This window comes from Polyodon spathula, chromosome 4 (assembly GCF_017654505.1).
Source record: "Polyodon spathula isolate WHYD16114869_AA chromosome 4, ASM1765450v1, whole genome shotgun sequence".
Lineage (NCBI taxonomy): Eukaryota > Metazoa > Chordata > Actinopteri > Acipenseriformes > Polyodontidae > Polyodon > Polyodon spathula.
In genome coordinates, this window is record NC_054537.1 from 95,280,490 (window position 1) to 95,295,151 (window position 14,662).

At 38.9% G+C, this 14,662-nt stretch overlaps 1 protein-coding gene across 3 annotated transcripts in view; it reads left to right on the forward strand.

Moving 5' to 3' along the window:
- The window catches only part of LOC121315180 (protein argonaute-2), a 40,529-nt gene extending 29,707 nt beyond the window's left edge, over positions 1–10,822 (forward strand). For 2 of the 3 annotated variants that reach the window (XM_041249227.1, XM_041249228.1), the window contains exons 5-21: positions 1–77; positions 216–352; positions 515–649; positions 1,354–1,407; positions 2,275–2,362; positions 2,627–2,774; positions 3,231–3,350; positions 3,700–3,822; positions 4,166–4,299; positions 4,395–4,579; positions 6,985–7,144; positions 7,548–7,638; positions 7,721–7,915; positions 8,158–8,292; positions 8,534–8,635; positions 9,021–9,220; positions 9,558–10,822. The exon at positions 1–77 is cut by the window's left edge and continues 105 nt beyond it. In XM_041249227.1, coding sequence (XP_041105161.1) covers positions 1–77; positions 216–352; positions 515–649; positions 1,354–1,407; positions 2,275–2,362; positions 2,627–2,774; positions 3,231–3,350; positions 3,700–3,822; positions 4,166–4,299; positions 4,395–4,579; positions 6,985–7,144; positions 7,548–7,638; positions 7,721–7,915; positions 8,158–8,292; positions 8,534–8,635; positions 9,021–9,220; positions 9,558–9,666 — 2,193 coding nt within the window. In that variant the 3' untranslated portion in view covers positions 9,667–10,822. The remainder of the gene's footprint in view (positions 78–215; positions 353–514; positions 650–1,353; positions 1,408–2,274; positions 2,363–2,626; positions 2,775–3,230; positions 3,351–3,699; positions 3,823–4,165; positions 4,300–4,394; positions 4,580–6,984; positions 7,145–7,547; positions 7,639–7,720; positions 7,916–8,157; positions 8,293–8,533; positions 8,636–9,020; positions 9,221–9,557) is intronic. The other variant, XM_041249229.1, reaches the window with a different exon arrangement.
- Positions 10,823–14,662: the final 3,840 nt, after the last annotated feature.

Genomic DNA, 14,662 nt, shown 5'->3' on the forward strand with positions numbered 1-14,662 from the left:
GCTGGACGGCTGCCCAATATACCCTTCGAAACCATACAGGCCCTGGATGTTGTGATGAGACACTTGCCATCTATGAGGTGGGTCCTTCACACCTTACCATGGGCTGCTGCTTTGTGATCCTCTGCTAGTGTTGGCATGCTGCTATGAAGACTGGCCCTGTAGGTCTGTTCAGGCGCTGGCAGGTGTTAATACAGCTGTTTGTGCTTGTTTGACAGGTACACCCCTGTAGGGCGCTCATTCTTCACCCCCTCAGAGGGCTGTTCCAATCCCCTGGGTGGCGGGAGGGAGGTCTGGTTTGGTTTCCACCAGTCTGTCAGGCCTTCCCTGTGGAAGATGATGTTGAATATTGATGGTAAAATAAATTTAATCTCTGTTTTGTTTTTGTGTGATGATTTTCTAGCCCAGAAGCCTGAAACTTTGTAAATGATATTTACTTAATTTGCTTGTTACAAAGTCCTTGTGATTAGGAAGTGGTCAGCAGTTGTAACTTGAGGATATTGTCCTGTGTCTGCAGTGTCGGCCACAGCATTTTATAAAGCCCAGCCTGTGATCGAGTTCATGTGTGAAGTTCTGGATTTCAAAAGCATCGAGGAACAGCAGAAGCCCCTCACTGACTCCCAGAGAGTTAAGTTTACCAAGGAAATTAAAGGTAAATACTTTATTTTAGTTATGTAATTGTAATTGTACTGCTACTTACTTTTTCTATGAATGGGATGACGCATTGTTACTAGTACTGTGTAGTTTTTGGTCAGGTCAGTTTAACTGTTTTCTAAAAATCTTAGTTTTATATATGGGTCTATCATTGTAATTCGTGTATAGTAAATTAACCTGAATATGCTATAACTTCCTGTATAAATGTGCTGGGTAACGTAGAGAGTCAGTTGTCCCATTAAGACAATACAGTGCTTTTGTGACTCTTAAATGGGCTTTAATAGGTCAGTACATCAATGTTGAATAAGAGGTTAATGTGTTAATGAATTTTCTCATCTGTATATGTGTTTATAAATGTATTCGTATGTATACATGTTTATATACTGTACTGCATATATACATACAAAATACTCTGAATATGGATGTAGTGTGCTCAGTGCACAGTGTGTTATGCTACAGAAATTCTGGTATATTTTTGGCCGCTGGCCTTAGAATTTGTAAAGTTGTTGTTGAGGCTCATTCTGCCCCTCATTTTCCAGATCTCCACATTTATTATTCAGTCTTCAAGGTGTAAATTAATAGGGCTTTCAAGTTTCTATCTCTAAATTTTAATATTCACAGTCTTCAAGGTGTAAATTAATAGGGCTTTCAAGTTTCCAAAGATGTTTTCTGAAAAAGGTAAATCTTCATTTTCCTATTCAGTTGCTTCTTCTTGGAATAGTCTGTCTGCAGACCCGAGGAAACAAAGTGATTTTGGTCAGTTTAAGCAAGCTCTTACGATTAATTCTCACAATGTATGTACCTTTTTTTCAGTATGATTCTTTTTGTATTGTGTTTTTGTTCTTCTATTGATGTCCTTTTGTAAGATAAATTGCTGTTGCCTGCTAACAGGAAATTCTTATAAACATTTGCTCTATCAGTCTATTTCTTCCTGTATCTGTTTATACAAACTATTTGGACAGTTCTAAATTATGTAATGTTACTATGGTGCAGCAGAACAGAAAAAATAATATTCTATCAATTATGCCCATTTTTCAGTAGAAACTGACAAAGATTTGTATTTTTATGAGTAATAAATCAACTGTGACAAAGTGTTAGAAATAAAAGAAAATTCATAAATGTGATTCATCCACAGTTCAGTATATCAGTTCTTAATAGAATGCAATAATCACGGCTTTGTGTTGTGCTGATTAGTGTAGAGTGCAGTAGTGCCTCTTAGTGGTTTGAGCAGAGCATTGGAAGTCAAGATAATTCTGGGTTCAGATCTCCACTCAAACACTGTCTTGCTGTGTTACTGTGGGACAGCATGTCACCCGCGCTCCCCGAGCCTTGACGGGACCCTGTTGTAAAACCTCACTGTAAACAAGGGGGTGCATCTGGGTTATGCAGCGTGAACAGGTCACAAATAAATTGATTTAGGATTTGAGCCTCTGCAGATAATGTTAAAAAAAAAAAGAGAAAAACCAAAGAAGGTCAATGATCCTACTGTATAAGCATACTGCTATTAAATAAAAAATATAAAAAAACTATTAATTTGCCCACTTTTAACTGTATTCCTATTTTTAAATGTTGTAAATATTCTTGTGGTTCTAATGGCTGCTGTTTTCTGTTTCCTGTTTGCAGGACTGAAGGTTGAGATAACGCACTGTGGGCAAATGAAGAGAAAATACAGAGTATGCAATGTAACTAGGAGGCCAGCGAGCCACCAAACGTAAGAAATGGGAGAAAAATCTACACGTGACATACTTTCCATTAAAGTATCTGATAGAGGCAGTCAAGACTGGAAAGCCAGTCCACTGTTGATCCTGCTGGAAATGCTAGTGATGAGAATACGGACTGCCTGCAGCTCTGGTTTTATACACTCTCCCTTTGTCATAGTGTAGGGGTCTGGGAGTTGGGTTTAAAGGATGCCTTGATGAAGGGTGTTGTAACAGTTTTGTAGAATTGGTCCTGTAATGTGTGGTTTCTTCTGCAGATTCCCTCTTCAGCAGGAGAATGGACAGACGATCGAATGCACTGTAGCACAGTACTTCAAGGACAAGTACAAGCTTGTCCTCCGCTATCCTCATCTTCCATGTTTACAGGTCGGACAAGAGCAGAAGCACACCTACCTGCCTCTTGAGGTGAGTCAATGAATTCACTATTGCACTACGATGTCATTGTAGATGTAACTTGTAATCCTAGTTCATATTGTATTTTGGTAGTATTATTTGCACTTACTGTAAACCCTGTGTTGTGTTTAAATGTTAATTTTAAGCATTGTAACCCTCTACTGCCCTGTAACACCTGTAAGTCACCTTGGATAAAGACATAAATAAATAATAATAATGATAATGCGGATTGCTTTTTGCTTTGTTCGTGTAAATCGTTTCAGTATTGTTCTGTATCTTCCTGTCTGCTTCACCTGGTTCAGCGTAGTGGGCTGCTAGAGCATGGTGATTCCAGTTTTCTAACAATTACACGGTTAATAATAATAATAATAATTTTTGTACAATAATTGACAGTACATGTGTTCACTTAATCTGATATCCTTTGATTTTTGCAGTATACTAATCAGAAGTGTTTTTGTTCTTGCTCAGGTTTGCAACATAGTGGCAGGACAGAGGTGTATAAAGAAGCTAACGGACAATCAGACTTCCACTATGATCCGCGCCACAGCCCGCTCAGCACCGGACAGGCAGGATGAGATCAGCAAGCTGGTAAGTGTTTCATTGTGGCACATCTTGCTGCATTCAAGCAAGAGCTGTACAGTGCAAAATAAATACATACATAAATAAAAGCCATAATCCCCATGGTCATATTTTTAAGGTGCAACAATGTTTTATTTGTATTTATTAATTTAATTTGCTTTTATTTGTTTTTTTGCTACTGTATTGGTTTAAGGAGTACTGATGTCCTATAGCTAAAAATGGCTATCACAAACTATCAGTGGTTCAGACATGTATAGCTGATTTGTTGATTATGTAGATCAAGAGATCATAATTCAACTTTTGCCCACAAAGCTGGTACGACCATAAGCAACTATAAGCTATTTATTTATTTCTGTAGATGAGAAGTGCCAACTTTAACAACGATCCTTACGTACGTGAATTTGGAGTAAGGGTGAGAGACGACATGACAGAAGTAAATGGGCGTGTCCTTCAAGCACCTTCCATCCTTTACGGGGGCCGGGTAAGAATATGATGGTTATGTTCTAAATGAGGAATCTTTGGTGTCATACTGGCTTCTGGGCTTCAGTGTGGCACTGTACGTCCTTGATTACCTGGCAGCAGCATTGCAGTGGTGTGCAATATCTTTCACAAAGTCCTGTCTGGATTTAAGATCTCAGTGCACTGCCATGTGAGCAGTTGATTTCTGCCAAATCTGACCTTGAGTGATGTTAACATAGCCTGTATCTTTCAATTGCAATAAGACACCATGTTGTTTGTCTTGTTTTGCTTTCTCAAAGCAGCTGTTGTATACTTTTTCATTAGATGTCTTGACCGTTTTGGTAATGCTTTATGTTTGCTTACAGAATAAGGCAATCGCCACTCCAATCCAGGGAGTCTGGGATATGAGGAACAAACAGTTTCACACTGGAATTGAAATCAAGGTTTGGGCCATTGCCTGCTTTGCTCCCCAGCGGCAGTGCACCGAACTCCTGCTCAAGTAAGCTGAGCTAGCCCCTGTATTTATTATCTTTTATTCATGTAGTTTTAAACTGAGAGCCTGAGGCAATAACAATAAATGCTGGTTTTCATCAGGGCGTTTACGGACCAGTTGCGCAAGATCTCGCGGGACGCAGGAATGCCAATCCAGGGCCAGCCATGTTTCTGTAAATACGCGCAAGGAGCGGACAGTGTGGAGCCCATGTTCAAGCACCTGAAATACACCTACCAGGGCTTGCAGCTGGTGGTGGTGATCCTGCCTGGGAAAACACCTGTCTACGGTTAGTATTCATTTTTAGAAAATTCGTGTTGAAGTTACTGTAAGGCGTGTGTCTTTGTTTGTTTTTCTTTCACTGTACGAGCAAGGATTGAACCTTGCTTTAGAACTCTTGTGTTGTGTGTGTGCTTATTTTATTTATTTATTTATTTATTTATTTAAAGCAGTCTTTGTGTGCTTCTGCTACTTGGCCCCTTTGTGAACTGTTCAGTGATGTAAGTCAGTGGTTTTCAAACTTTTTTTTCGCGACCCAGTGGAGGTAAAACACGTAACTCTGTGACCCAAAACAATAATATCTTCTGACTAGTTTTCATAAAATCACAATAAAGCCTGGGCAGTAGATGCATGCTAGCTTTAACCGCCTCACTATAAGTAATAATTAAAATTAGACATTGACGTTACTTGTATAACATTTTTAAATTCAGTACAAAAAAGAAAGACGATCAGGTAAGTTTTACTTACCTACTGTGGCGGATGGTGTTCATGATCTCACTCCAATCTGGATCACAGGATGAAAGCGCGACTCGAATGTTAGGTGTGCTGTTGAGTCCGTTTCTTTCTTTTGTTTTTAACCTTGTCGAAAATCCCAGTTCCACATGTAGGTTGTTGTGAATTGCAGCAACAATAGAACACTAATCTTACTTAACAGTGGCTGTTCTTTGAAAACACTGATCCGAAACGATGATGAATGTAATGTCTTGTGGCGTGTTTTCAGTGTTCTGTCACAGGCGAGTGGCAGCAACTCGTTTTCTTGCTCAGGCATCAAGTTTAGCTCCATTATTGATTCAGGATTTTCGAAAAGCAAAAAGATCTTTCACCCAAAGCGCTTCCTTCAGATTTTCAAACCCCTCTGCAGGAAAGTAGCGACTAAAACTGTAAGACAGAGCAGCGAGATGTAACTCTATGACACTTAATGTCATTCACTTTTTCTTCACTGATGCTGTTCTATTGTAACAGTGCTGGGAACTTGTAGTAGCTGGGACGATTACTTTTTAGTCGTGCTTGCCACAGTACTAATGACCTGTGGAATGCTTGTGTATGCTCGCAGTGTCAGAATAAATCATTGCCTCTTTCTTGAAACTTCAAATTGAGTTTGTTTAAAATTGAGAAAATGTCAGTGAGATATGACAACTTTATTAACCAATTGGCATTGTCAAACAAATTTGCCAAGTTAGACTGTTTCTCTACCAGAAAAATGTGAATCTCATTCCTGAGTTCGTACACCCTTGTTAGTACTCTGCCCCTCGACAGCCACCGTACTTCAGTGTGAAACAGTAAATGAGTGTGCTCCGCTCCCATTTCTGAGCATAACGCTTCAAAAAGTCTGCTGTTCAGCGAGCTTCAATTTTCACTACTTCCTTCTGTACTGCCATAAGATCAGGGGAAACACCCTTGGATGCCAAAGCTTCACGGTGAATGAAACGGTGATTCCAGACAACATCATTACCAGCTGCCTCAGATATTCTTTTCACAACTCCGCTGTTTCTACCTGTCATATTTGCTGCACCATCACTTGTTACTGCTTTGCAATTAGCCCAATTCAATTTGTTTTTCCCACAATGCAGTCATCCAGCGCTCCGAATATGTGCTCCTGTTATATTTGTTGGTAAAGTCAGACAACACAGCAAATCTTTCATAGTCATCTTGCCATACAATCTTGCACAATTTGAAACATCAGTACTCTTGTCAAGTTGGATAGCAAAATCCCCGGCTGACTGTAACCGAGTAATAAGCTGGGCTTCCAAATGCTCTGCAATGTCACATATTCGCTGAGACATTGTGTTTTCACTGAGAGGAATGCTTCTCAATTTTTCTGCACACTTGTCATTGAAAATTGTATGCACCATATCCAGAGATGCTGGAAGAATAAGTTTTTTGGCCACTGTAGGAGACATTTTCTCTTTTGCCACACGGTGTGCAACCAAATATGAAGCCAGTTGTGCCTTGTCATTCAAGGTAGTTGAGCGAATAAGAACTTGGGCCGATAACTTTTAACTCACGTTTTTGTCTGTGCTTTCATCAGGGGGGGTTATCCATAACTCACCATGCTGGCCAAGCGGTTGGTGAGTGCCCCTTCTATTTTGGCCGAGTATGTTACTCAAGCTTTCACAGCATGGTTGAACCTGCCAAAATCAGGGGACCCCACTGTACTTCGTCTTGAGAACCCGTTGCCACCCTCCTGCTACTTTGAGCTTATAGTATAGTATTGTGTGTGTGTGCTGTATGTAATTTAAATACATACTAGTAAATACATTAAATAGTAAAGCAGATTCATCTGCATTTATATTTAAAATAACTTCTGCTCCAAGTGTTTGTTGTCTTTTGTTGGGAAGTTGAAGTACTTCAGCAATAAAACAAAAGGAAGCTGTTCTTTTGGTATTAACTGTCCCCCTCTTTGAATAATGGCAGCTGAGGTGAAGCGTGTTGGGGACACAGTCTTGGGAATGGCAACGCAGTGTGTTCAAGTGAAGAATGTGCAGAAAACTACTCCGCAGACCCTCTCAAATCTCTGCCTCAAGATAAATGTCAAGCTTGGAGGAGTCAACAACATATTGTTACCCCAGGGCAGGCAAGTACTTCAGATTTGTTTGTGTGTTCTCCATTTGAATGCTTTCCATTGCTGTTGTGATTTGTGTTAGTGCTTATGTGGGCATATGTAGGCATTGCTTGCATTATGTAACAATATAAAATAAGTCCCTACTGTCAATATTCAGTTAAATAAACTAATCGGTTACAGGGATGGAAATAAGACTCCTATTGCATAGCAGTTTCACCAATTCCAGGTTTATTACAAGCTTGATTAGCCACAATATATACAGGTACCAAGCTCATAGTAAAACCAAGAATGGATCAAACTGCCATGTAAGGGATCTTATTTCCATCCCTGAGTTTTATAATGTCCAAACTGCCATGTAAGGGATCTTATTTCCATCCCTGAGTTTTAGAATGAAAAAATATTATATTTTTTTCAGGCCTTTAGTGTTTCAGCAGCCAGTTATTTTCCTTGGGGCAGACGTGACCCACCCCCCAGCCGGAGATGGGAAGAAGCCATCTATTGCCGCAGTAAGTCCAGCCCTTGCACATCCCAGCTTTGAACCCGACAATATATCTCCAGGAATCTAACATCATCCTCCCTCTTGCTCAGGTTGTTGGCAGCATGGATGCTCACCCCAGCCGTTACTGTGCCACAGTGCGTGTTCAGCAGCATCGTCAGGAGATTATCCAGGATTTGGCTGCTATGGTGAGAGAGCTCTTAATCCAGTTCTACAAATCGACCCGCTTCAAGCCTACTCGCATCATCTTCTACCGCGATGGCATCTCAGAGGGACAGTTCAATCAGGTAAACTGGAGTGGGATTCATGTTAGGATACAACACCATTCCTTCTAGTTTTATTTTATATAATTTTAAATAGCATTGCAAATGTTATTTACAAAACAATGTCCAGTAACCTTTTGTTTTGGTTTTTTTAACACTGCATGATTTTATTAAGTGCATAGCCCCTATATTTCACTGCCTCACACTTGTTTTACATATGTTGAAATTGCAATACCTTATCTAACAATGCTTTCTGCTCTTCCCAGGTTCTTCACCATGAGCTGCTAGCGATTCGTGAGGCCTGTATTAAACTAGAGAAAGATTACCAGCCTGGGATCACCTTCGTTGTGGTCCAGAAACGCCACCACACACGGCTGTTCTGTACGGACAGGAATGAGAGGGTAATACTGTTTCCTGCAAAGTTACATTCTGTACAGTAGTTTTATGAATGTTATCAATTTTTTTTAAAGTTTTTTTCCTTTTAAATATAACTAAGCCTAGAATTGAAATATGTAAGGTTACACCTTGTTTATGTCATATAGGGTGTATATAAATGTACCTGTAAGTAAGGTGGGGATGCATGGTAACTGCTACGTAAGGATGATACAAGATTTACGTTTGTGTGGTTTGTTTTTCTGTCAGGTTGGCAAGAGTGGAAACATCCCTGCAGGAACCACTGTAGACACCAAAATTACCCACCCGTCTGAGTTTGACTTCTACCTGTGCAGTCATGCTGGCATTCAGGTATGTGCCCCAAGCCAGAGAATTTCAGATGCTGGCTTCTATTGTGGAGGGGGAGTAATAGGTTTCAGATATTGTTCATTTGCCTACTTCTTTTCCCATTATTTGTCCAGTGGTGGAGTATGTTTTTTGTTTGGTTTTGTAATAGTTATGTGCCTTTTTGTTGTTTTTTTGGGGGGTCGGGTGGGGGATCTTCACTGATTTTTTTTTAAAACAAGCAACAACAAAAAAAACAATTAACCAAAATATGACTGACCTATTTGTTGTTGTGTACCCCAACATTGATACCTTTTTATACTTGTGTTAAATAGCATAATTGTCTACACTTAAAGCAGAAACAAAAATGAACAATGAGATCAGTAAGCACTAACTTTTTTTGCCTTGATAGGGAACGAGTCGACCGTCTCACTACCACGTTTTGTGGGATGACAACCATTTTACTTCAGATGAGCTGCAGGTCCTCACCTACCAGCTGTGCCACACCTATGTGCGCTGCACGCGCTCCGTCTCCATCCCGGCCCCTGCTTACTATGCCCACCTGGTCGCCTTCCGAGCGCGCTATCACCTAGTGGACAAGGAGCATGACAGGTATTTTATATAGGGGTATCGTACTTGCTAGGAAACAGTCGGATACCTCAGCATGAGCTCAGTGGTTTATACATTCACAAGATTTTTATTTTTCATACTGGTATATTTTCAGCACCTCTGCTTAGTTGTCCTGACTGCATGCCTGTGGTTGGTTGAGTGTTTAAGTAGAGAGAAAAAAGGGCAGCAGAGGGAAGCCATCCCAAAAGCTGGAACGTTTGCTTGAGTTAAGGTTCAGAATTCAGTTACTTTTGGTTTGATAAACTTGTGAAGAACATGTACGTTTATGTATAATGTGTTGCTGTTTAATTGAATTGAATGTTTCCTTTCTTCTCTTCAGTGCTGAAGGAAGCCATACCTCAGGACAGAGCAACGGGCGGGACCAGCAGGCCCTGGCCAAGGCAGTGCAGATTCACCAGGACACTCTGTGCACCATGTACTTTGCTTGACCAGGGGGAGCGGGAGGGACAGGCTAGGGCGGGGTGGAACAATGGCATTTCTGAACAGAGCTGGGCTCAGATCAGACCATCTGCACTTGTGGAACCCGGGAACCCCCCACCCCATTCTTATAACAATAAGTACATGGCATACGAGGGGCATTTCTCTCTTGATGAGATAGACAGCGCTTACATAAATGTATATGTGTACTACTTTTTAACAAACCAGTATGAACTAGTGGGAACATTTTATTTTAATATCTCTAGAGGACAGAATGCTTTTGACCTGAAACTAGGAGAAATAAAAAAACAAAAAAAAAAGCTATTTTCATGGAAGACCCATTAGAAAGCCCTCCATCCTCTATTGTTTAGAATTGAGATATGCAATGCTGCGTTGTTTTTATGTAGTATTGTTCTGCAGTCTGGTGTTGAGGGTCTTCATAAAGTAAATGTTTTTTTGGGTTTTTTTGTCATTGTTATACTGCTTTGGATGCCTTGATTCCGTTTCTTTTTTAAACTCTGTATGTGCAAAGGCTTTCACACTGGTACTGTGCAGCTTGGGCCACCTCAGACGAAGTGTCTGCAAAGAGAGCTGGATCTTAATAGCCATTATCTGAGTTCCTTCTCACATTGGGGTATGCTGGTATGCTCACAGCAGCAATGAGAAGATTTGACGTATATAGTTGTTGTATTTAAGTGATGCCCTGAAGAAACAAGGAAAGTAGACAGTATAGACCAGTTTAGTTGGCTTTTTGTATAAAGCATTTTCAATGTAAAAAGTGTTTTGGGAAGGGGGTGGTTCTGGCAGAAAAACTTTCCTAACATAGCGCCTAGCGTAGCACCAGTCTCTGAGCACGGGTCATTGCATTCATGTTTTGTTGGTGGTTAACGATGCTTTTATGAGGATATCCCCCCTCCCCTTTATGTGTTTGTTTTAAATAGATTTATACACTTTTTTTGGCTTTGTTTTTCCACTTAATTAGAACAGAAAATAATGGCACGGTTGTATTTGTTTCATTTTGTTTTCCATGTAAATGTATTAGACTAGTGAATTTTTCTTCTAATTTTAAGTTAATTTGAACATTAAGCCCATAGTTGGTGCATATTTTAAATGTACAGCTGTGAACAAAACCTTTGCATCACCCTAGAATTATTTAATTTTGCCTCGTAGTCGAATGAAATCTGCTGAATAATGTTACGTTAACATATTGAATTACATACAGCTTTGTAGTTTTCCATAAACTGACAAATTGAAAAATCTAACACGAAAACACATGATTTCTAAAAAAACAACACAGATCTTGACAAGTGTTACTCAATTAGAAATAATCTAAAGGTGACAATTAGAACTGGTAACGAGTAGATATAATCATAACCATGATTTTTACATATAGATTTTATAACTGCAGAGCAAGCCAAGGGGAAGAGCCATACCTCCTCGAACACTGTCAGCCATCATTTGAACTTCATAAGGAAGGTTTTAGCAGTTGTCGGCCAGCAGAGATGATGCCTGCCAAAGCACAGTATCTAGGGTCATCCAGATTATAAGAGACTTCAAGCATTTAAAAGGTTTTCCCCAGTTCCTGCATTTTCAAAAGTGAAGCACGGTCTTGCCAGGATCAACCACCTGTGTTCAAACGTCTGTGAGAGATACAGGTGATTGACGTCGTTAGTGTCCTTTTTAACCTTGCTTCCTTAGAGAACCTCTTGGAATGAACGGAATGTTTCTGAACCTGGTTTCATACAAAGACTGGGGCCAATGAAAGACTCAGGGGGGAAGCCAAACTTACAGATGTTCTAGTTCTGAGTCCCCCTTTTCTATTTTGATCTCACAGGACAGGGGTTACTAGTTCGAAGAGATGCCTTTGACATAGACCCCAACGAAAAGACGGTTTTCGTGTCCTAGGTATCCTGTAAACATGGTTCCCCTGTCCCTACTTTTGTTCGTGACCTTGGACTTTTGGTGAAGTTCTGGTGGTGGAAGGAAACAAGACTTGATAAAAGGGTTTTCACTCTAAAAGATGAAACGGTAGCTCGTGATTTCTGCACTTCTGGCCATCCATCCAACTGGATAGTACGAAGCACGTTAGAAGTTGGACCATTAATGTGGTGCTAAGTTAGGATAACTCTTCAACCAAATCCCAAACCATCCTGTCTTTTAGTTCTTTTCAGTTGGTACGTCGCCTTTTGAAAAGTCAACCTTATTTTTTACACGAACTGGAGCGTCACTCCTTAGATTTCCTATTCAGCTGGGAAGTCGTGGAGTCAACACAGCATCGGACTTCCTTAATTAAGGCTGTGTTAAAACACGGTGCCTCACGTGCAGATACTAAGTACTACTGTTATGGCTTCCAGTAGCCTTTTTTTGCAATATCATTTTGTAGTTTCTTTTGATTTACGTGATAAATCAAATATCTAATGTTATTATTATATTATTATTATTATTATTATTATTATTATTATTATCTTTAAATATCGTTTAGATTGTCTGCATAGTTTAATATCAAATTCTAGTGTGATGCAACACTTTTGGCCATAGCTGTATAGTAATAGAAATGTCAGGTCAGCCAATGTGTTTTTTCTCCCCCAATTAAACCTCTAACTGTAGTGTTTTTACCATATGCATGATGCAAGTGTTTCACATTTACTATAAATACTAGATGCTAGACTTCTGGGCTTAAGTGCTAATGTTATCGTCTTTTAAATTGTTGCGGCTATAGATCTTAACCACACACACACATGCGTGTCGTCATATGAGGGAGTTACTTGTGTATTTTGTTATGATTTTCAGCGTTGGTACTGTAAAATGGATGTAATGAAATTTAGAAAACAGTGTGCTTAAGTTTGAGATGTTGATTGTAGCAGCACTTTCTGTTTTTTATACCATTTGATTATTTGTGCATTATGTTTATGTATTGAGTGACAGCCGTGGATTTGACTTGCTGTATCTCTTGCTCTTTGTCTGTTTGGATCATAAAAAGTCATGTTTTTGTTTGTTTTTTGTGGCAAAACCCACAATGCTTACCCAAAACAGAAGTATTTTAAATAGGGTATTCCTAATAACTAAGGTTCTGCATGCCTTATTTTTAATTTTTTTTGTTTTACTGCAGTCTAATTTAGCTTTTATTTTATTATAAAAATGACATTTCTATTTAATATACAAATGGACATAACCTACAAGCTACATTTTGTTGTACACAGTGCACACTTTGAATTACAAAGCTTACAGAAGCATGTAGGGTAAATGTGTGCAATGCTTGATAGGGTTGTTACTTTTAATCTAGGGTTAAAGAATGGAAGTTGGAATTGATAATAGATGTGCTTAGGTCATTTTAATTGGTGATTAATTGTGAGGTAAACAGGGTTACTTTTACATTTGTCAAATGTATGCCATCTTTGTAATGCGTTGTTGGCATCCTAAAGTTCAAAGGAACAGTGGCTCTTCTATTTAAGAATTGGGATTGTGTTTTTGTTTGACATAAGTGCTATAAAATAATGCTTAAAAGGTAGATGGAAGAAATATTATGAATTTGAAAAAAGCAAATGAAATCCTGAGCATGTTCCTATATACTAGCTACCAGCGCTCCAGATAAGGGTTTTGGTCTGGGAGTAACTTGCCTCTAACGCAGAGAGTAAAATGTATTTTCATGGGGTAAAATGCAGCATTACCTTGAAGTGATGAGTAATCGTGATAAATACTGTAAAATCTTTATTGGTAATGGGGTAGGCATTAAAAAAGAGCCTTCCATTTTAACTGCAATGTTACTTTGAACTCTTGTACAACCAGGCGTGTGTTCCACGAGGGTCTTGATCGTCTCTGGCCTTTTTTGTCAAGGTATCACACTGACTGTAAATTATGTTACTTGTATTTTAACGTGAAGTTCTTAAACTTAGTGAACATGTTAACTTCAATATCAAGATTGGCTGATTTTAAATCACCTTGATTTGAAAAAAAAAAGTTTTTTTCATTTACTACCTATTTTATATAGTTTCTCAAGGAAAAGACATGAAAAGTATTCTGCGGTGTATAAATGAAGTGAAGATGTAAAAAGAATAAATACTGCACTGAAATGGTATTGTGAAGACATGTCTTGCCCCGTTATAGAGGGCCTGCCCCATCATTAACATATTCAACGCAGCGATTCTGATGACAGTGCAGTGGGATCCCAAATAGACAATTGAGCACTGTGTTAAGACCCGCTGAAACCAGGGTTATTTTTATATAGGTCTATATATATATATATATATATAAATCTATTTAAATCAAAACAATCTGATTTAAATCAGATTTTTTTTTTTTTTTTTTAACGTATTTAATTATAAAAAATTGCCAGCCGTGTTCAACGTAAAGCCTACAGATAAATAAAATAAGGAAAGTTATAAAACAGTTTGTTTAATATTCTTGGCACCTTTTTTTTTTTTTTTTAGCGGTTGCCTCTGATGATGGTTCTAGTTGGATTTGCAGCTGCACTGGGGTGTTTATGTTTCAACCTGTGTAGCTTCACTTTTTCTTGTTCTTACTGTGATTGGCTGCAAAGGCAACAGGGCTAGCCAGAGATTGGATAATGTTTGCTGGGTTGTTTTTTCATGTAGTTTCCTATCAGCTGAAGATATTGTTGTATTCTGGGAGATGTAGTTGTTTTAGGGGAGGCGGGAGTGGAGACAGACAAGCTGTTCAGTAAAATGCTATGCGTATTTTTACGCATTAAATGTTAATTTGGTGCGGATTTCAGATTCCAATATCCTACTGAACCTAATTTGGAATGGAAGAATGATCATGTTTCAGCCCAATGTTAAGACTCAATTTGATCAAATGATGCGTTGTTTATGAATCTTAAAAATAAACAAAGCTGTAATCATAGTAATTAAAATACTACAATGATGACTGTTGATAGGCTTGTATCTACTGCTTTGCCTTGGTTTACTACTTCAGGGGAATTCCTGTTAAATCCTTAGCTAGCTAGTTCATTGTAAGATGACTATGTTTGCATACATTGCTTTTAATTGG